Genomic DNA, 21,793 nt, shown 5'->3' on the forward strand with positions numbered 1-21,793 from the left:
AATGACCTTAATGTTTGACAAAATCATCTCATTCAGTCAAAACTTCTCATTGTCATCATGCAATACAGTAGGTCTGCGTGGAATGAGTTCAAATCCATCTACTGTTGCCAAGAGTATGATTGTCCTGCTTGTTTTAAAAGTGAAAATGTTAAAAAACTTACCAAGGTAGGTATTATTAACCTTTATTAAGATGATGTATAATTAGTACAAAACCTTTTGTTTCTGTCACTAGGTGATAAAAACATGAAAAACTATACTGTTTTCTAGGCCTTTGTGATTTTTTCATTTTCAAACAAAGTGTTAGCTAAAATAAATATATATGAAATAAAAAAAATCAATGCATAAAATAATCAACTTCTAATAAATCTAATTTTTTTAATATTTTAAACTGGCTACACATTAGTCGTCATGATTTCTTAAGATCTCAATTTGAAAATAAAGGTTTCTGTAAGGACTAGAACTATGTTTATCTTAGGTGTGATATCTTGTAAAGTAACAAAAGTTTCGTTTATCTCACTGTACCTGTCTTTTAAAGAAATCCATTTAGAGTCTTCAGTGAGCTGTATACATAATTATCAGTTTTTGTCTTACTCGATCTCATGGTATTTGTCTGTGACATTTTCTGGTTTTAACATATATTTATTTTTTAGCCTGGTTTCCAAATGGCGACAAATGTTAACTCTACAAAGAAAAGCATTAAGCTAGTTTCAGCTGGGGAAGATGTGAAGTTCTGGAATTCGCCAAACTACTTTTTGTCGCACCAGTATCGACCACACCAAGACACCACAGTCCGATGTCTGTCCTGGAGTGCTGATGATATCCTTTTCTAAGAATGAGATTAATGAATAAGGAACAATTGTACTTAGGCTAGAATACTGGAAATTGTGTATTTTAGGGCAAAATGGCACCTCATACAGCATGTGGGCTGTACTGCAGGTAAGATACCTCAAAATTCACCACAGCCATAATCAGAACTTTGACTGCTGCCAAGAGAAAGGGCAACAGTCAACAACACCTGTCCCTGTTTAATCATTTTTGCACAAATAGCAAGATTTACCGCCAAATCCATAAAGTTCTCAGAAATGGCCATACATAACCTGTTCAGTCACTTGAATCTTAGACCTTAGAATTTTCATTCGTATGCATGGTACACATATATACACAAAATACATTTCTGTGTTGATTTTAAACAGGTGAAAAGTTCACATTTTTATAAAGTTTGTTTTTTAATACAGTGAATAACAACATTTTTATGGTAATAAAACTACAGAATTTGTGGTAAAACTTTTCACTGGCATCACTTCTTACTAGATAGTGGAGGAACTAAGATATCCCTGTTAAAATAGTTTCAACATTTATCTTCCTGTCATACCTCAACAACATAATATACTCTTGCAGCCACATCAAACAAGCATTTTTTGGATTTTAGAATACATTAAAAATACAATTACTAATAACTTGTGTCTCACTAGTATTATAAATAGAAAAAAGTAAAGTATGAAAGTGAATGTAATTAAAGCAGAATCTATTTCGATAACTGTCTCTCATACCGTTTATTAGTATGTGATGTTTGTGTATGAGTCTCTTAACATTTGTTACGTCATCAAATAGCAAGTTTATCCCCTACAGGTGAGACAGTGACGATTGTTTTTCTAAAACATAATGGTTTTCATAGCGTTGAAGTTACTCCTTGGGTAAGTATTTTCATGAATAAGTGATATTTTTCTCTGTGTGTAACTTGTATTTATAGTAGACTAAGTACGTTTTGAGTGACAGGCACCCAAGGAACACATAAAATGGTAACCTCCAGTGGGTGCAGCCAAACTGTATGATATCATCCAAACAACCATAAAAACCTAGTCTATATTCATTTTTAAATTGCCCCTAGTACTAAAACGTGTTCAAATATAATGGATGACATCATCGTTAATAATAACTTAAATTATTAATTAATTTCAGTTCCTAATGCTCTAGAACATGTCAAAACATGACTTAACAATATCTCACTTGAAACTTGACCACGAATTAATTAATTACTTAACTAGTTCCTAGAAGGCACTGTGAATTAATTGTTTGTTTTGTTGAATTCTGCACAAAGCTGCTTAAGGGTTATCTAAATTCGCTGTCCCAAGTGATGGAGAAGAGGGAAGATATTTAATTAATAACCAACAGCCAACTATAAGGCTACTCGTTATCAATGAACAGTGGAATTTACCGTCCTATTATAACACCCCAATGGCTGAGAGAGTGAGTATGTTTGGTGACGGGTTTCGATCCCATATATTATGAGTCAAATGTCCGAAATAGCAGGGCACTTTTTTACTTGTCATGCCTCTTGTCCTAAAACATGTCCTGATTTTCCTAATGAATGAGCGTCTCTTGGAAAGCAGAAGGAAAGCTGGAGGGTTGAAAGATCGCTCCAGTATACTAAATTTCTAACAAATCTAGAGTACTTTAATTTTGAAGATAAAGACTGGTATTTAATTAAACGTAATCAAATTATTTGTGTGGAAGAAAAAGTTCATACATTTTTGAGAAAACCACTACATGCCACTAATTTGTCTGCTGGGTATGCCCATAGAGAGGTCCTCTCTGACTCATTATATTTGAATACACATTAAATATATTATTAATATATATATTTCGAGATTTTTGTAGAATCTGTGAAAAGTGAAAAAATATAACATTATTTAAAATAAACTATCATGTTAGTCTTTGCAGGACAAATACACTACCCATGTGACCGTTGGTCTTTCTTATCGAAATATAAAAGAAGTTATAATATCCCACAAAAAGGATCAAAAGATACTTTAGGTGAATGATCCAGAACAATAGATAACTAGTGAGCCTGACGATGACCGGAGAAGATCGAAACGTTGTTCGCTCCTCTGGATAAAAAATTTTCTCAACCCAAACCAGCCGTTTTTACATATAATAGATAACTAGGAATCTGCATTACATACTCTTCACAACATGCTAAATGGTACCTTACTCATGTGTGGACCATTAAACTGGTACATAATGTGTAGTATTAATAACTGTCATAGTTTGTACCTATTACACTGTTAGAAGAGTGTATAATAACAGAATATGGCAAATACAGTGTGGTTTGGATAATAATATCATACGTTTATCTAGTTTTTCAAAATCACCTAGTGACTAAATAAAGAATGTGATATTTGAAAGTATAGTAGGCTTAACACTAATGTATTGTGGCAAGTCTAATTTTCAGTGATGACGAGAAAACCCACTTGTAGAGAAAAATATATATGTAAAAACGGCTGGTTTGGGTTGAGAAAATTTTTTATGTAGAGGAGCGAACAACGTTTCGACCTTCTTCAGTCATCGTCAGATTCACAAAGAAAGAAAGAGGTAAGTGACCGATAGCTGACCACATGTTTGAAGTGGGTTGTGTAACTGAGTGTAGGAATGTAGAGGGCATGCTTAGGTGTTTGATTATATGTATTAATATAGGTATAACGGTGTTCCTTTGTATCAGTTTATTTTGGACTTGAGTTGTTGTATAAGTTAGGCTTCTTTAATTTTGCGTTTGTTTATGTTTGCCTTTTTATTTAGTATTTGGGTGTTTTTTATGGTTATGTTGTGTTTATTTGACTTGCAGTGTTCGAAAACGTGTGAAGGTGCCTTTCTGTGTTCTTTGAATCTGGTTTCCATTTTTCTATTTGTTTCTACAATATAGAAATCGTGGCAGTCATCACATTCTATTTCATATATAGTGTTGGTCTGGTGTTTGTCAGTGTAGTTTTTACATAGTACAGACCTTAGTTTTGTGCCTGGTTTTTGAATAAATTTAGAATTAACTGAAATGTCATATTTTGTTACTAGTTTTTGCCAAATGTTGGTTATTTTTCTGCTGATGTCGGGAATATATGGTATGCAGCAGTATATGGTTTCGTGATTTTTTAATTCGTGAGATATATTTACTTTTGTTAGTTGATTTTGCTTTTACTCTAGGTGTGTGCGTATAATGTTTTTTACGCTTTGTGGAGGAAACGTATTGATGTTTATGAAGTATTGTTTTATTTTGTCTATTTCATCGTTAATTTTATCTGGTGAGCATAGTTTTATGGCTGTGTTTATTTGGTTTCTTAGTATGTTGAGATTTTGTTTTGTTTCATGTGCTGAGTCCCAAGGAATGTATAGTCCAGTATTGGTGATTTTTCGGTGGATTTCTGTTTTAAATTGTGTATCGGTTCTTATAACTTTGAGGTTAAGAAAATATCTGATTGCTTTCTTCCTGTTCACATGTGATGTTAATGTTTGAATGTATAGAGTTAATGTGATTGAAAAAATTAAGGTGTGTTCTGTAGATATGAATCCCACAATCGTATCGTCTATATATCCGTACCAGTAGAGTGGTGGATGTAATGCTCTGTTAACTGCTTGTTTTTCAACTTGTGTTATAAAAATATTGGCCAGAACTGGTGATACTGGGTTGCCCATGCTTAGGCCATTTGTTTGTATATAGTTGTGATTTTTGAACATGAAGTTTGTCTTCATCGTTGTGAATTCTATGATGGTTGCTAATTGGTTGCTGGGAATGTCTATTGATGGGTTAGAGTCTCGGATATAGAGTTCTAAAGCTATCTTGCAGGCTTCAGTGGTTGGAACTTCTGTAAAGATGGATTTTACATAGAAACTGGCCATTAAGGTTTTATGATTAAGATTAGATTTGAAATTAAAAGAGTCTTTGATGAATGAGCTGGCTGATGTTACATATTTGGAGAATGCCCATGCTATGTATTTACCAAGATTGTAATTAAACGATTCATATGTGGACATTATTGGTCGTAATGGACAATTTGGTTTATGAGGTTTGGGGATGCCGTATATTTGTGGTATGCGTGAATCGGTCTTGCGTAAGTAGGAATAAAATGTTTTTGAAATTATGTTGGCTTTTATCATTTTAGTAGTATTTTGTTTAGTTGCGTTTCGTGTGTCTGATAGGATGCTCTTCATATTTCGATGTATTCATTCGTGTTCATTATGACTATAGCATTTCCTTTATCTGCTTTTATAATTTTATGTTTTTGTCTTGTTTTAGGTTTTTAATGGAATTAATGTCTCTTTTTGTAAGATTGTTTTTTAGTTTTCTGTTTTGTAAAACTATGTTGGTGGTTTTGTGAGAAAATTCTTAGAAAAAATCGTTTAAAATGTTGTTTGTAGGTGTTTCTGGGAAATATTAATTTTTAAATTTTTTTGTGAAGTTTGGCTGTTAATAAAATTGTCGAAGTTGTCTTCTTTTTGTTGGTTGTTTTCTTGTTTTTGTTTTCTGTGGAAAGTATCACAAGTCTCCTGGCTAGATTTTCTAAATTAGTTTAATTTCTAAAGTTGGAATATACCTAGGTGCTATTGCGAAGTTGAGTCCTTTGTTAAGTAGATGTATCTCGTCTGTGTTTAATTGTCGGTCGGATCTGTTAATTATGAGGTTAGTCAATGGTTTGTCATGATGTCTTTTCTGTTGTTTGCATCTTAGTTTTTCTAGTTTTTTGTTGTGGCAGATCTTTTTGGCCCCGTCATTCCTAGTGTTGATTTGGTTTATGTTTCATCATACAAATCCGTAAATCTCTGGTTTAATGCAGCATGCCAATTGATGGTCTAGGTTCATTTTTTGTTTCTGTAAGTCATGTAGTTCTTTGTATTTCGTGTTCAACATGGTTTTAAGTAGTTTTTTTTTCTGTAAATTTTTGATAACGTTTGTGCATTGATTAAATTTTTTTGATAGTTTTACCTTTACAAAGTTAGGGGTTAGTTGTTCCTTTCTACATTGTTGAATGAAATATATGTCATTTCTTCTATTGATAATTATTTGGTTTAAATTTCTTAGTTTCTTTACGATCGTATGAGCGTGTACTGTTAATAGTGGTGTAAGGTATGTTAGTTCAGACATAATGGCTACATAGATAAGTACAAGTATAATTTTAGAAGTATTATTTGAAACTTTTGACATGATTTAGTGGTTATGGTGCTGGATTTACAGTCTGAAGGCTAAGGGTTCGAATCGTCGTCATCAAACACACTCATCGTGTCAGCTGTAAGGACTTTATTAAGTAATGATCAATTACACTATTCGTTGGTAAAAAAGAGTAGCGCAAGAGTTGTTGGTGGGTTGCGTTGACTAGCCGCTTTCCTTTAGTCAGTCTAGTGTATCACTGATAAATTAGAAACGGTTAGTGCAAATACCCTTCAAGTAACTTAATGTGAAATTCAAAACAAACCAAACCAATTCGTAATTTCGTAAATAAATAAGTGTAACACAGCAAAAAGTGGAATCTAAGAAATATGAAATACGTATGTGTCGATGTTTCAACAGAGTTAGCTCGACATTATCACTATGATGATGCCGAATTAATCATGGTGAAATGTTAACGTATAATTTATTTATTTACATTAGAAGTAACCTTTTGTAGAGAGTATTGTGTTGCATCAGTCTTGCCCCCCAGTGGCTCAGTGGTATGTCTGTGGACTTACAACGCTAAAATCCGGGTTTCGATACCCGTGGTGGGCAGAGCACAGATAGCCCATTGTGTAGCTTTGTGCTTAATTCAAAACAACAACAACAGCATCAGTCTCCCCCATGTGTCCATAAAAGGTGATGTAAGTGGAATGTTGATGTCATAAGTGTCCCGCTGCTGATTGGCTGAATGTTATAAGTGACATGTGGATACCGTTAGTTACTATTGTTCACTATATGAATAGTTTAGTCCAATGTTTCAGCCAATCAGCAACAGTATTCAGTATTACTTACCTCATACTTAGACATATAACAACTTTATTACATGTCTAAGTATGATTGGCTGAAATATTGGACAATACTATTCATATAGTATAATGTAATAAGTCTAAGGATGACATATTTTTTTTTTATAAACATACAAGTGGTTGAAAATGTTATGAAAAACAACATCTGAGAGTTCTAAAATGTTTGGTAAAGCTAAGCAATAGTATCGATATGGTATGAATAAGTATCTGTTTAACTTCATTGTTGTTATCCTTCCACGTGCTAGTCACAATGTACAAACAACATTAATTAACCACACTGTGCACTTCCAGGACTCTGCAACATGTGTAGCTTTTAACAACCGCTCTTCACAGTTCTTTGGGATCGGTTGTAAATCTGGAAACGTCATCAACTGGGATATAAAATCCCATAAACCTAAAAAGTTCTACTCAGTAAGTATTAGATTAAGTAGCTACACGGATATTTATTTATCAATAACAAGAGTTTTACAGAAATTCTTATAAAATGAATCTTTTGGGATTTACAAGTTGTTTGCATTCCTAGATGTTAAATATTAATTTTAGAAACTCTAATTATAATTTTTTTCTGATATAATTTCGATTGCATCTAAAAGAGAAACTCAGACATATATAATATGTTTAATTCTTCTGTATGATGCAATGAAGATGTTAAAATCAAGACGTCGCTAGGTTCTTAAAGCTCGGGTCCACTGGCGCGGAAATTTTCGGCGTTTTAGAATGACATCTGTCATTGCTTTTTATTCTGATTTTCTCAAGATACTAATTGGGGATTCAAGGGTACAGTAACACCATTATGGCTTCTTGGCGTTTAGTACGAACCTTCAAATTTGACATCAAGAAACACACCAACTAACTTTCATCTACAAAATAATTCCAAACAACAGACTCCTGGACAGAAGTTATGTAAATTCATAGTTAATGAAAAGTTATCTTAAAACATGAAAAAGTGCTTCCTTTATGTGTAATCGTAAAAAAGTGCAAAACGCCCGTACAAATTGCAAAACACAAAATGTAAAACCGCAAATTCTATAGCTGCATGGATCTTGTAAAGTTAATGTAAACCTACATGCCAAATTTGAAGATTTATCAACAGGGAGAGTAGTAGTGATACAAAACTTCCATAAAACTGCAAATGTGTTTATATACATATATAAATATATCCCTGTACCAAATTTGTTGAAGGTACATCCATATGAGGCGAAGTAGCGGTAATGCACACCATTAAAACCGCAAACCTAAAACGTTGAACCTAATGAGCCTCTATACTAATTTTGGTGAAGGCCCATTCAAGTAGTTACATAGACATACAATAAAATGATAAAAAACGCATCAAGTCTCATATGAAGATTTCCTGAACCTACGTGTTTTTTTTTACGTCATGAGTAGGCATACAAGATATAGTACGATAATATTTTTATATAGATATATGTATTTAAATACATGAAATGCTATCTTGTATGCACGAAATAAGGCCTTTGTATTTTTATTTTTCACCCTGCAGTTCAGGTTTTTCATACAGTTTAACCCTACACCACCAATGAAGCGTTTATAGGTCTATTCACGCTACAGCTCCAAAGGAGGACAGACCTGCAGCAGTGCTATTGCAAACATTGCAACGAGTATGAATGACACCACTAAGTGTGACCTTTGGCACACACACAGAGGAGATTTGTACTTGTATAACAATGTGATGATATTGGTTTTAGTTTTATCGCATACATGAGTTAATAGAATGCCGTCGGGAACGTTTCAAATATCATATCGACTCAGTCTGTGAATAACCTGTTCGCGTCAGTTCGACTAGCTTTTCTATGCATTTAGCCTAACACGTACCGGTAACCATAGTGACTAAGATGTCAATTATAAGTGCTGTATGTATAATTATATAAAATCTGAAAGTTAAATAGGCCCAGATTGTATGTCGACTTTATATATAATTCATAAAATTTTAAAGGAACAGAAAGGAGCTTTTTCACTCACCCAAAGATGTTCCCTCTAGCTCCCAACTACACTGCTGGCCAAAATCGTGAGGCCAATGAACATAAAGAAAAAATATGCATTTTGCGTTGTTAGACTCAACCACCTATTTGAGTAGAGCTTCGAAAGATGACAATAAGAAAAGGGAAAAAAAACTGTTTCAGCATTTAATAGCGAAAATGTGAACACTATGAAATTAGCCTCAATACCAGCTGGTCAAAAGTTTAAGACCATACTGAAATGAAGCGTTAATCGGTAAACACCTAACAAAATTTAGTCATTTGTGTTCAAGAATTAGCGTTGTCAGCATCTCCCACAGACATCTCCTGTGTTACATTGGGTAAAAACATGGCAAAGGCTAAAAAGTTGACAGAGTTTGAACGTGGCAGAATTGTCGAGCTGGAAAAGCAAAGTCTCTCTCAACGTGCCATTGCTGGTGAAATTGAGCGTAGTAAAACTGCTGTTGCAAATTTCTTAAAAAAAAAACCTTGAGGGATACGTAACGAGAATTTCAAGTGGTTGGCCCAAGAAAATTTCGCTGGCGTTGAGTAGGAGGATTCGACGGGTTGTCCGGCAAGACATCATCCAATCGTCGAACCAGATTAAGGCCCTTACTGACGCAGAATGCAGCTCAAGGACAATAAGACGGCATCTACAAGAGAAACGCTATAAAAACCGTAAACATCTTCAAAAGCCATGTCTCCTTCACACCACGAAACAATTCAGTTAAACTTTGCTGAAAATCACCAAACATGGGACGCAGAAAAGTGGACGAAGGTTTTGTTTTCTGATGAGAAAAAATCAACCTGAATGGTCCAGATGACTTCCAACGATACTGGCACGATAATGATATCCCATCCGAGACATTTCCTACATGACACTATGGAGGAGGTTCCATCATGATCTGGGGTGCTTTCTCTTTCCATGGAACAATGGAGCTTCAGTTATACAGGGGTGACAAACAGCAGCTGGCTACATTGACATGTTGGAGAGAGCATTCTTATTGACTGAAGACCCTCGCTTTTTTGGAAATGGCTGGATCTTTCAGCAGGACAATGCTGCAATCCACAATGCCTGCAAGACAAAGGACTTTTTCATGGCGAATAACGTGATTCTTTTGGACCATCCAGCGTGTTCACCCGAACTGAACTCCATTGAAAATGTTTGGGGGTGGATGGCAAGGGAAGTCTATAGAAATGGACGTCAAGTCCAAACAGTGCATGATCTTCGTGAAGCTATCTTCACCGCTTGGAATAACATTCCAGCCAGCCTTCTGCAAACGCTTATATCGACCATGCTAAATCGAATGTTTGCAGTTATTCGCAATGACGACCGTGCAACTCACTACTCAGACCTCTTGTTGGGCATTTCCTACCCTGTTTTGGACTTCTTTTTGGTGTGGTCTTAAACTTTTGACCAGCTAGTATTTAGGCTAATTTCATAGTGTTCACATTTTCCCTATTAAATGCTATTTTTTTTTCTTATTGTAATCTTTCGAAGCTTTACTCAAGTAGGTGGTTGAGCCTAACAACGAAAAATGCATATTTTTTTTTACGTTCATTGGCCTTAAGATTTTGGCAGCGGTGTATAACCACCCCTTACTACTCACGTATTCATCCAATATTATCTTAAACTCACTGTATTTTTTTTTTTTTTTTGCCTTCTCTTTTCGCCTGGCATGGCCTAGCGCGTAAGGCGTGCGACTCGTAATCCGAGGGTCGCGGGTTCGCGCCCGCGTCGCGCTAAACATGCTCGCCCTCCTAGCCGTGGGGGTGTATAAAGTGACGTTCAATCCCACTATTCGTTGGTAAAAGAGTAGCCCAAGAGGTGGCGGTGGGTGGTGATGACTAGCTGCCTTCCCTCTAGTCTTACACTGCTAAATTAGGGACGGCTAGCACAGATAGCCCTCGAGTAGCTTTGTGCGAAATTCCAAAAACAAACAAACAAACAAAACAAAGCCTTCTCTTCTCTTAAAGACAGCTCATTCGAAAAGATAAACATTCTGTTTGAAAAGTGTCTAAACTGCAAACGGCTCCTACCTTGATAGCTTGGCAAAATTTTATTTTATGATTCCTTGTCCTATTGTTTTCACTGCTAAATACAAAAAGTTCGATTGATTTATATTATCAATGACCTTACTAATCTTAAACACCTTAGTCAAATCCACTCTGACCCCTCTCTCCAGAGAAAACGTTTTTCTCGTTTATTTTATGCGATGTTTCGAGCAAAAAAAAAAAAAACGTCTTTAAAGAAAATTTACTGCCCGACGAACGGCTTTTGCCTGAAACGTCGCACAAAATAAACTAGAAAAGTTTTTGTTTTTTATTTTTGGGTATTAATTAATTTATTAATATCTTTCATCAAATTATTTTTCACGTCTTTTAAGAATTATTATAGATTTAGTCAAATAACGTTAATACAGACTGAGATAGGCTTAGTATAATATAACATGTTTGACTAGAATAATAGTCCTTTGTGCACGTAACATAATGAATACCTTAAAACAAACATAAAATACAAACTAAATATTTATCTTTGTTTTGTATTAGATCTATGTAAACATTGAAAGCGAAGCGACAAGTCCACAATTATCACGAATATACCTTACCATAAAATATAGGCCATCATCCAGTGGTGGGATTCAGGGGGTTCGCAGGGGTTCGCGCGAACCCGTTCTTAAAAATTTTTGAGCTTAGCGAACCCGTTGATGGCTTCAATTATACCGTCGAATTGTTGATGTCGTGAAAACATCTCCTTGAGAGAACCCCTTCTTAAAATTTTTGAATCCCACCACTGCCATCATCACACTTACTAACAACATTACATTTTTTCTTTGACAGAAATTGGCCAAAAATACGTTTTTGTTTGTTTGTTTGTTTTGTGTGTGTTGTTTGACCATTGTTTTTCTTTAAAACGCTAGCCATTGCTGGAGTTCAGCACCGAAGAATAGGTTTGGTTGTTAGCAGTGACAGTTATAGCCTCGCATTGGAAGTTGTAATGGCGAAAGTGTGATTTACGTCATTATGAATAGTGCCTACTTATGTGGGTTTTGAGTGATATCAGCTATGGAATATTTGTAGTTAAAATTACGTGGCAAACATCAGCAACCATTATAAAATTTTTACACCAAACAGGGTTTTTAATTTATTAACTACATTGAATAATATAAAGGTTTTGTTTGTAACATATGTTTTATATTTATGGTTTTTATGGAATTTAGCTGGTTAACCTTCAGTTTGGAGTAAATTAAATTTAACTTTAAACCTGCTCAGTTGCCAATTTTGGGGAACGTCTTTATATGCCTTTGTTATCTGTATTTAAGCGAAACGTTTTTGTTTCGTCTTACATTAAGAATATTCATTCTAGACTTCTTGGATTCCATCACTTGAGTTTTATTAACTTATTAAATATCATTATCCAGTGCTCCATTTGCCAAATAGTATTTGTTCTTTTATTTGTGGACTTGAAAGCTGATCCTTGTCACTTGTTTGGTGACTTAATATCTATTGCCATGATTTCAATTTGCTACTTTTCTTCTCTTCATATAATCTTAAAATAATAAGCAATTGGGTTCATCATTTCATCCAGATGGCTTATTTTTTCCATATTCTCTTGTTATGTGTTACCTCTCATTGAATCTGATACCTTTTCCATTACTTCTTGTCTTAATCAGACTCTGGAGAAAACCCTACAATTGGCCATATGGACCAACACTGTCATGTTTATTTCCTATTATTTACATCATTTCATGTTTTTGACTTCATCAGGTGTTTGCTTTCCACCTGTGGCTGTACTTCAGACTTTGTTACGACTCTGCCACTGGTTATGTTTTTATTAATGCTTTATTTTTTCAGGTGCCTATTCTTTGTACCTTCAATGGCTGGACCCCACTTGATGGTGCTCCACCACATGTTCTTTAACAATAAATCTGCACTGTTAACAAGCATTTTCATTTCCATGGTAGAGATGGGTGTTTTACAAAATTACTTGCTTTCACTCACTTCCCTGTATAAACAGTACATTACATTAGGTTGAATGTATACTACTTCCATTCACATCCCTCTATAAACACTACATTAAATAAGGTTGAATGTATACTACTTCCACTTACTTCCCTCCATAAACAGTACGGTACATTTAGGTTGGATGTATACTACTTCCACTTACTTCCCTCCATAAACAGTACGGTACATTTAGGTTGGATGTATACTACTTCCACTTACTTCCCTCCATAAACAGTATGGTACATTTAGGTTGGATGTATACTACTTCCACTCACTTCCCTCTATATACAGTACATTACATTAGGATGAATGTATTCTACTTCCACTCAGTTCCCACTACAAACAGTACATTACATTAGGTTGAATGTATACTACTTCCACTCACTTCCCTCTATATACAGTACATTACATTAGGATGAATGTATTCTACTTCCACTCAGTTCCCACTACAAACAGTACTTTACATTAGGTTGAATGTATTTTACTTTCTTTCATTTCCCTCTATAAAGAGTACATTACATTAGGTTGAATGTATTCTACTTCCACTCACTTTCCTCTATAAACAGTACATTACATTAGGTTGAATGTATACTACTTTCACTCACTTCCCTCTATATACAGTACATTACATTAGGTTGAATGTATTCTACTTCCACTCACTTCCCTCTATATACAGTACATTACATTAGGTTGAATGTATTCTACTTCCACTCACTTTCCTCTATAAACAGTACATTACATTAGGTTGAATGTATTCTACTTCCACTCACTTTCCTCTATAAACAGTACATTACATTAGGTTGAATGTATTCTACTTCCACTCACTTTCCTCTATAAACAGTACATTACATTAGGTTGAATGTATACTACTTCTATTCACTTTTTCCATAAATAGTGGCTTATATTGTCTTCTTCATCATTGTCTTGGAAGGTTTGTCCTCAATACTTGTGGCTAGGCATATTTTTCACTTTACATGGGTTTTTGTAGCAAATCAACAAGCATTTTACTGAGATTTTTCCATGAAATTATTCTCTGTCTTATTAATGTTTGATTATTCTATCACCACACATCTTTTAAATCTGTACTGAAGTACCAGTTATAGACCAGATAATTATTTAAACATTATAAACATTAACCTTTTCACTAATGAATAATCATAAATATTTAAAAGATATATACGTGTAAAAATGCATCATAATATATAATAGAATATCCTGAAATTTATAAATCATGATTACATATTGATATAAGACCTAACACTATTTTTATAAGTTGTTTTATGAAATGTAATAATAGTTGGAATTTTTTTCATCTTTTCAAATTCCTGATTGTTTCATGTTTTGTGACTAAAATAATATTTTTTTATGCTTGTTATATCCTTTTTATGTGGAACTTTTATATAACTGTGTGTTTTAATTTTGGTTATAATTTCTGGAAGAATGCATAAAAAACTTGTGTTTAATAGTATGTTAAATGTTTACATCTTTATATATCTGTTCACATTTATTTTACTGAAAAAGTGCAGTAACAAATATGATGATATTATGAGAAACAAGCGTTCCCATAACTGGAAGTGTGAGAAAAGAAGGACTGGTGTACCAGAGTTAGATATGTTAAATGAAGTATATACACATGTACTTACTGTTTGAATAAAACTGAAAATGATGCTTATTTTAACGATACTAGGGTCATCAAGATGAAGTTACTTGTATCCATTTCAACTGGAATGATTCCTGTGTAGCATCAGGTTCTCTAGGTGGTGATATCCTTCTTCATAACATCACTACTGGCCAAAGTATTAAACTACCAAGAGCACCTAAATCCCAGGTAGCTATAGGTAAATGTGAGTGACATGTACAATTTGGGCTTATATGTTCTTTTATCAAGTGTGTAGATTTATATTTGAAACTTTATTACACCAAAATGTTAAATTATCAGTTACACACACACACACACACACATATGTTACTGTATATTACAAAGCCCATTACTTAGGGCAATATAAATAAAATGCTTATTAACTCTGACAGACAACGTTATTTAATAGGGAAACACTAAACGTAACTGTTGCAGCACTCACTGTACTGCCCAGTACTTTATTGTGAAGCAAGTCTGTACAATATTTCTTTGTCTACTTAGGGACACTCTCTTATAGTTGAACCTAAAGTTACTATGGGAAGACATTACTTTTAAGTTTCACAGGTTACTAAGCTTTAAACTTCACATACCTACATAAATTTACTTAATTACTGAGAATATGTACTCCTATTTTTATATCTAACTTATTATCAGTTATCAGAGCATTTAAGTGTTTATTAATGCAATTGTAATATGATTAACTATTCTTTTACAAACCTAGGATATGATCTAAATGTTATTGTAAGTCATGAAATGTTTGACACACCTATTAACCTTTGGAAAAAGGAATTTCTTTTATAAAACATACCATATTTGATAAACGACTTGTAAATAGTTTCAGAATGTTAAAGAAAGCCTCTTCAAACACTATATGACAATGAACTAAGTTGCATACAGATTTATTTATTTATATTATAGTGTATATTTATAGCATATCAACATTTTTAAGTGTGTAGTTAAAGTTTATTTTGCAATTATATTATATTCATGTGGGGTTATTAATTAGCCATAGCACCCCATTGTATAAGTGGGTGTACTGTAACCAGTGGGGTAAAGTGTCTTGTTTAAAGACAGCGTGGCTCAGATGGCCTTGAACTTGCAACCTTCTAATTATTAGTCAAAATGCAAAGTCACTAAGCCATGTTTCCCATATATTTATAAATATCTTTTCCCCCACAGAAACAAACATGTTTCGTTATATGTATTATATATTACAAAACTGATCATAAACACAGATTCAGCAAGAGAATAAGGATATATTTGCCCTGGATCAACGTCTGGGTGTAGATTAAGTGAAGCCGATCCATCAGAACATCCTTTCACACACCTGTTGGTAATTATCAAACCTCGTGTCAATAAAGTTCCTTCTAATGAATAACTAATAAAGGCTAAGTTGATCCAAAAGTTTCACCTGAGTACTACTGAGAAAAGTAAAGAAATAACTAAGCAGAGAAGACAAAACCACTTTACACAGTGAAAACTCAACAAAGTGTTGCTCACTAGTGTGTTGCTAGTTAAAAGGATTATTTGTTTTTTTACATAAAATATTTTAAAGGATATTCAGAGGGAAGGACATTCAAGAAACTCATTAGGAGTGGAAGACACTGTCAAACAATACAAAAACAAAATGTTCCCAGGTGTAAATGCAGAATATACATGAAGATTTAATAAGTTACAGAAGTGTTTGTTACCAAGAGATCTTTCAAGCAAGAGTTGTGGGCAAAATAGTGAAAGTTGGTGATGATTTATAATGGTTTGATATGATTTTCTGCTGTAATAATTAGAGATACTATCAGAATTGAAAACAATGTTAACAAAAGACAGCATTATGACATCACACAATAGCCACTTAAAGACATTTAATTGGTCAATGGCATGAATGTCAGTAGGTCAGTGATCCATGCTGAATGAGATGGAAAGGGATACTCAGATAAAAGTTTTCAAATGGACAACCCAAACTCCAACATTAATCCTGATTAAAATGTATAAGGCACTAGTGAATAAAGAAAATAAGTAACTTACAGCAAGAAAGAAATATCATGAACTCTTTCACTACTGTGTTACGTAACTAAACAATAATATCCACTAAGTTGTTTTTACTGTGTGATAGAGAATTGCGTACAATCACAGAATTCTTCAAACACTTTCACCATTATCTATACAGCTGAGAATTTGCTATTATGGTTCAGTTAATGTGTTGCCGATGTGATTAACAGACTTTGGAGAACTATAGGGTATGACTGAAAGTTAGATGACAACATTACAAGAGGACAGTTTCTATTCTATAAACACAGATCGTTCTGACAAACGTTTTAGCTAGCATTTTGTCTGGTTGTTGAATGGTTAGATCCTGGAAATAATGCTACTGCAAAGCCTTATATCTCAGTCATGATAACAAACTTTGTAAATGGTAGGATTACACTGATTAAAGGATACTACACTAAAAGGCCAGGATCTATCATGGTTACTATGTAGAATGAGAAAGTGTGTTTGAATAAAGGAGATGGACTGTCTTATTTTGTGCTTTAATGATTACAAGATTTAGGAGTTCATTGCTGATGAGTTCAATGACACCGACCAGGATACAGAGAATTAACGAGTCCCAGTTAGTGGTAATGACACTCGACATAACTCTGATTCAGCAGTGGGAAAAGAACAGGAAAGCAAATTTAAACATTTTTTGCTATTAAGAAGAGTCAGAGAAAGAAGAGCCACTAGTGATGTGTAGCTTCTTCTGTTACCAACACTTAGATGTATAACTTGTGATTCTGTTCTTACAAGAGAACTATTATCAACATGTTCTGAAGAGAACAAGGAGTATGTTAACATACAGCAAATTAATCTGTTGTATCCACTGAAAACAGGCCTGACAGAGAGTAAGCCTGCTTAATGGAATTTTGTTGTACCTATACAATGAAAATAGAGAGAGAAGATACAGAGAAGTGTTTAGATTTCTGTGATCATTTTATACACTAATTATGATTTCTACTATAAAATAACATGTAGCACTAATATTTATCTATTGTTTTATCCTCTTGAAAATATCTAGTTGTTAATTGTGTATGTGTTATATTAACCGTAGTATAGTTTGTTTTAATTTTATTTTTATTTAAATACAGTTTCTTTCATTACTTTATACTTTAAGAGTTTACTCCACTCACTTTATCACAGTGCATTAATTTCCACTGGCACAACTAACTGGTTGTCTGTCTTCAGCACAGACTGTTTATTTTTATTCATCTTAATCACATTAAATCCTGCCTATTTCATTCCGCTCAGAAAAATCATTAGGCCTATTCTTTCACATGTTGGATAAACAGATTATTTGTTATTGAAAATATCATAACTGTGTACTTGCCTAATTCATGGAATGCTGTAAGCCTATAAAAAGTTATAGAAAATTATGTTTCATGTTATTGTAATTAACAATTATGTCAACAGGTCCAGGTAACTCTTTTACTACCCCCTAGTGGCTCCATTACAAGTCTTAATTTTTCAACCTTAACGTGTTGGACACAGAGCAAATAGCTCATTGTGTAGGTTTGGGTTTAATAACAAACACATGTTATCTTTATATGAATTATATATCATACAGTGTATACAGTATAATTGTTTAGTTTTCATCTTCTGTTTGTTTTTCATAAGTCAATACGAGGACTGGAATATGGACTCATTAAGAAGTGTCTACTTGGCTCCATATCAGATAATGGGTCAGTGTCTCTATGGGATGTCAATACCCATCAGCTGACACACACCTTCACTAGTGCTCACACTGCTCCTGGGACAGGATTAGTTTTCTCACCAATCAACAATGTTCTACTCATCAGTGTGGGCTTAGACAAGAACATAATTAGTTATGATACACAGATGAAAAGGTAAAGTGTATTTCTCAGTATATGTTTGATATAGCATAGGATTTGTAGCATAAACAAGAGTAAGTTATAGTTAAAATGGTATGAATTTATGTTATTACAGTATACATTAAGTGGTAGGTTATTACAGTATACATCAAGTGGTAGGTTATTACAGTATACATCAAGTGGTACATTATTACAGTATACATCAGGTGGTATGTTATTACAGTATACATCAAGTGGTACATTATTACAGTATACATCAGGTGGTATGTTATTACAGTATACATCAGGTGGTATGTTATTACAGTATACATCAGGTGGTATGTTATTACAGTATACATCAGGTGGTATGTTATTACAGTATACATCAGGTGGTATGTTATTACAGTATACATCGGGTGGTACGTTATTACAGTATACATCAAGGTATGTTATTACTCTGGTGGGTAGCTCAGAAAGCATAATTATTTTTATAGTAATAAAATCAAACAGTTTCCTACCATATTTAATCATAATGTTATTGATATTGCATTTCACTAATAATATACCAATATTAATTATGAATGAATTTTTACATCTGCATCATTAACATTTCTGAACTTAGATATAAGTCAAACACTTCTTTATGAGTTGCTTTCATTATAGTGATGTTTAACATCATTGAGAGATGTTCCTGGTTTGAGAGTTGCTAAAGTAAAAATAAACAAGGTGTGTAAATATCACACTCAACCACAATGTTTATAAGTCACAGCAACATTCTTGATGTCATTGTTAAACTAAACAAGCTAATCATAGGCGTTCATATTTATATACGAGTTAAGTATACATGTTAGTGTATCACAGAGCTACTGAAGTTGTTGAAATATGTGGAAGTAAGTCTTAGAAATACTGATGTTTATGTATTACTGTACATGTACAAGTAAGATTTAGAACTATTGATATGTGTGAGTTACATGTGTACGTTACAGTATTCTTAGTAGTAATATCTACATGTTACTAGAACATATATAGAAGGTTCTATTTTTCACACTAAAATTATTTGTAAGACTTACCAAGTCATTACTGACCATGTTGCCCCATCCCTTCATTATCTACTTGATAATGGTGCATCTTGACAACAGCCCTTCCTTGTAGTTGCTATTGCTACAGGCTCTATTATAAGGCTATCGTGTTCAATTCACACTACTCATTGCTGGAAGTTTTTCGTATTTACAGGCACTTAAAGAAGAAATTTCTTCATATTTTTATTCTTCATAACAAAGTACATATTTCAACAATCAAATTTCTCAGGTGCTGTATTCAACAACTTAACTGGTATGTCCTTATATGCAATAGTATGAACACCAATTTTATTTTCATTCTCTTGGACTACAACTGAAAAAAATATATCCTCTGACCCATACCCTGTTGGCCTCACACTGAGATGAAAATTTTTCTTTATAAAGTTGCTTATTGTAGGTGGAGGGTTTTACCACTATCTTCTGTGTTTACAGATTTTCACTTGTTACAAAATACTACACTTTACTAGAATTACTAGGGTATGACTTGTTGCAAGTATTTTTACATATGGTCCTGGTTCTCCAAGTTGATGGTCATCACTTTAATTTCCAATGCCAATTAAAAATATTGGATACATCAATCCTGAAAATTTTAAACCCATTTAAAAGGACTTTTACATACCCTTCCCTTCAAAGTTCAGTTTTTGGTGGTATTACATTTTTTATGAAATGAAAGAAAACCAAGTAAATAAAGCATAGATAAATGCTGAGGTTGTCACATGACTTGCTGTTTCTTGTAATATAACGTACTGAAACCTGTAGTATGTACTAAAATAAAACTATTGAAGCATGTAAACTAAATGTACATGTAAGTGTATTCTATAGACACAACTATTGAACATTATGAACTACAAGTAAGAGTATGTAAATCATAGCTTGAAGTACTGTTGTGGATGAAAGAAACTTGTGTTAGGTACAACTACTAATGTTTATAAGTTTAATCTACATGTAGTGTATCATAGGTAAAATTGTTAATGTTTATGAGTTAAATAAACATGTATATCAGAGGCAAAACTGTTCATGTTTGAGTTAAATCTACATGTAGTATATCACAGATAAAACTCTTGATGTTTATGAGTTAAATCTACATGTAGTATATCATAGGTAAAACTGTTGAAGCTTGAGATAAATCTACATGTTGTATGTATATCATAGGTAAAACTGTTGATCTTTACAAATGAAATCTACATGTAGCATATCACAGGTAAAACATGATGTTTATGAGTTAAAATTACATGTATATCAAAAGTAAAACTTGATATTTGAGATAAATATACATGCTCTATATCATAGGTAAAACTACTGATGTTTATGTGTTAAATCTACATGTAGTATATCACAGGTAAAACTGTTGATGATTGATTTGAATACATATGAAGTATATCATAGGTAAAATTGTTGATGTTTATGAGTTAAATCTACATGCAATATATCATATGTAAAAATGTTCATGTTTATGAGTAAAATCTACATGAAGTATATCATAGGTAAAACTACTGATGTATTTTAGTTTAATCTACATGTAGTATATCATAAGTAAAATTACTGATGTTAATGAGTTAAATCTACATGCAGTATATCATACGTAAAAATACTATCACTTATAAGGTAGAAATGTTTATGATAGCTATTCCCTGCACTCAATACTAATAGTTTTAAAGTAGTAATGTTAAGGATAGCTATGTCATATACACAATTCTAACAGTTATAAGGTAGTAATGTTAATTATAGCTATGTTATACGTACAATACTAACAGTTATATGGTAGTAATGTTTGTGATAGCTGTGTCCCATGCACAGTACTAACAGCTATAAGGTAATAATATTAATTATAGCCATGTTCTACACATGATACTAACAGTAATAAATTAATAATTGTTATGATAGCTATGTTCTACACATGATAATGACAGTTATAAAGTAGTAATATTTGTGGTAGCTTTGTCATACACAAAATACTAAGAGTAATAATGTAGTAATGTTTATGATAGCTATATTTTACACACAATACTAATAGTTATAAGGTAGTAACTTTAATGAGGTTGCTATGTTGTTCACACAATACTAAGGTAGTTATACTTACGATAGCTATGTTCTACATACAATACTAACCGTTATAAGATAGTAATTTTATTAGAGCTGTGTTCTATACACAATACTACCAGTTATAACATAGTAATGTTTATGATAACTAGGTCCTACACATGGTACTAACAGTTGTAAGGTAGTAATGATTATGTGATAGCTATTTTATACACACAATACTAATAGTTATAAGATAAAATGTTTATGGTAGCTATGTTCTACACAGAATACTAACAGTTATAAGGTAGTAATTTTTATGATAGCTATGTTGTAAACAGATTACCAACAGTCATAAGGTAGTAATGTTCATGATAGCTATGTTCCACACACGATACTAACAGTTATAAGGTAGTAATGTTTATGGTAGCTATGTTGCACACAGAATTTTAA

At 33.2% G+C, this 21,793-nt stretch overlaps 1 protein-coding gene across 1 annotated transcript in view; it reads left to right on the forward strand.

Moving 5' to 3' along the window:
• Positions 1 to 6,303: 6,303 nt before the first annotated feature.
• The window catches only part of LOC143227387 (protein NEDD1-like), a 30,875-nt gene continuing 15,385 nt past the window's right edge, over positions 6,304 to 21,793 (forward strand). Inside the window, exons 1-4 of the mRNA XM_076458839.1 lie at positions 6,304 to 6,378; positions 7,075 to 7,194; positions 14,452 to 14,592; positions 18,049 to 18,278. Coding sequence (XP_076314954.1) covers positions 6,304 to 6,378; positions 7,075 to 7,194; positions 14,452 to 14,592; positions 18,049 to 18,278 — 566 coding nt within the window. The remainder of the gene's footprint in view (positions 6,379 to 7,074; positions 7,195 to 14,451; positions 14,593 to 18,048; positions 18,279 to 21,793) is intronic.

The sequence above is a fragment of the Tachypleus tridentatus genome, chromosome 9 (genome assembly GCF_004210375.1).
Source record: "Tachypleus tridentatus isolate NWPU-2018 chromosome 9, ASM421037v1, whole genome shotgun sequence".
In the NCBI taxonomy this organism is placed as follows: Eukaryota; Metazoa; Arthropoda; class Merostomata; order Xiphosura; family Limulidae; genus Tachypleus; species Tachypleus tridentatus.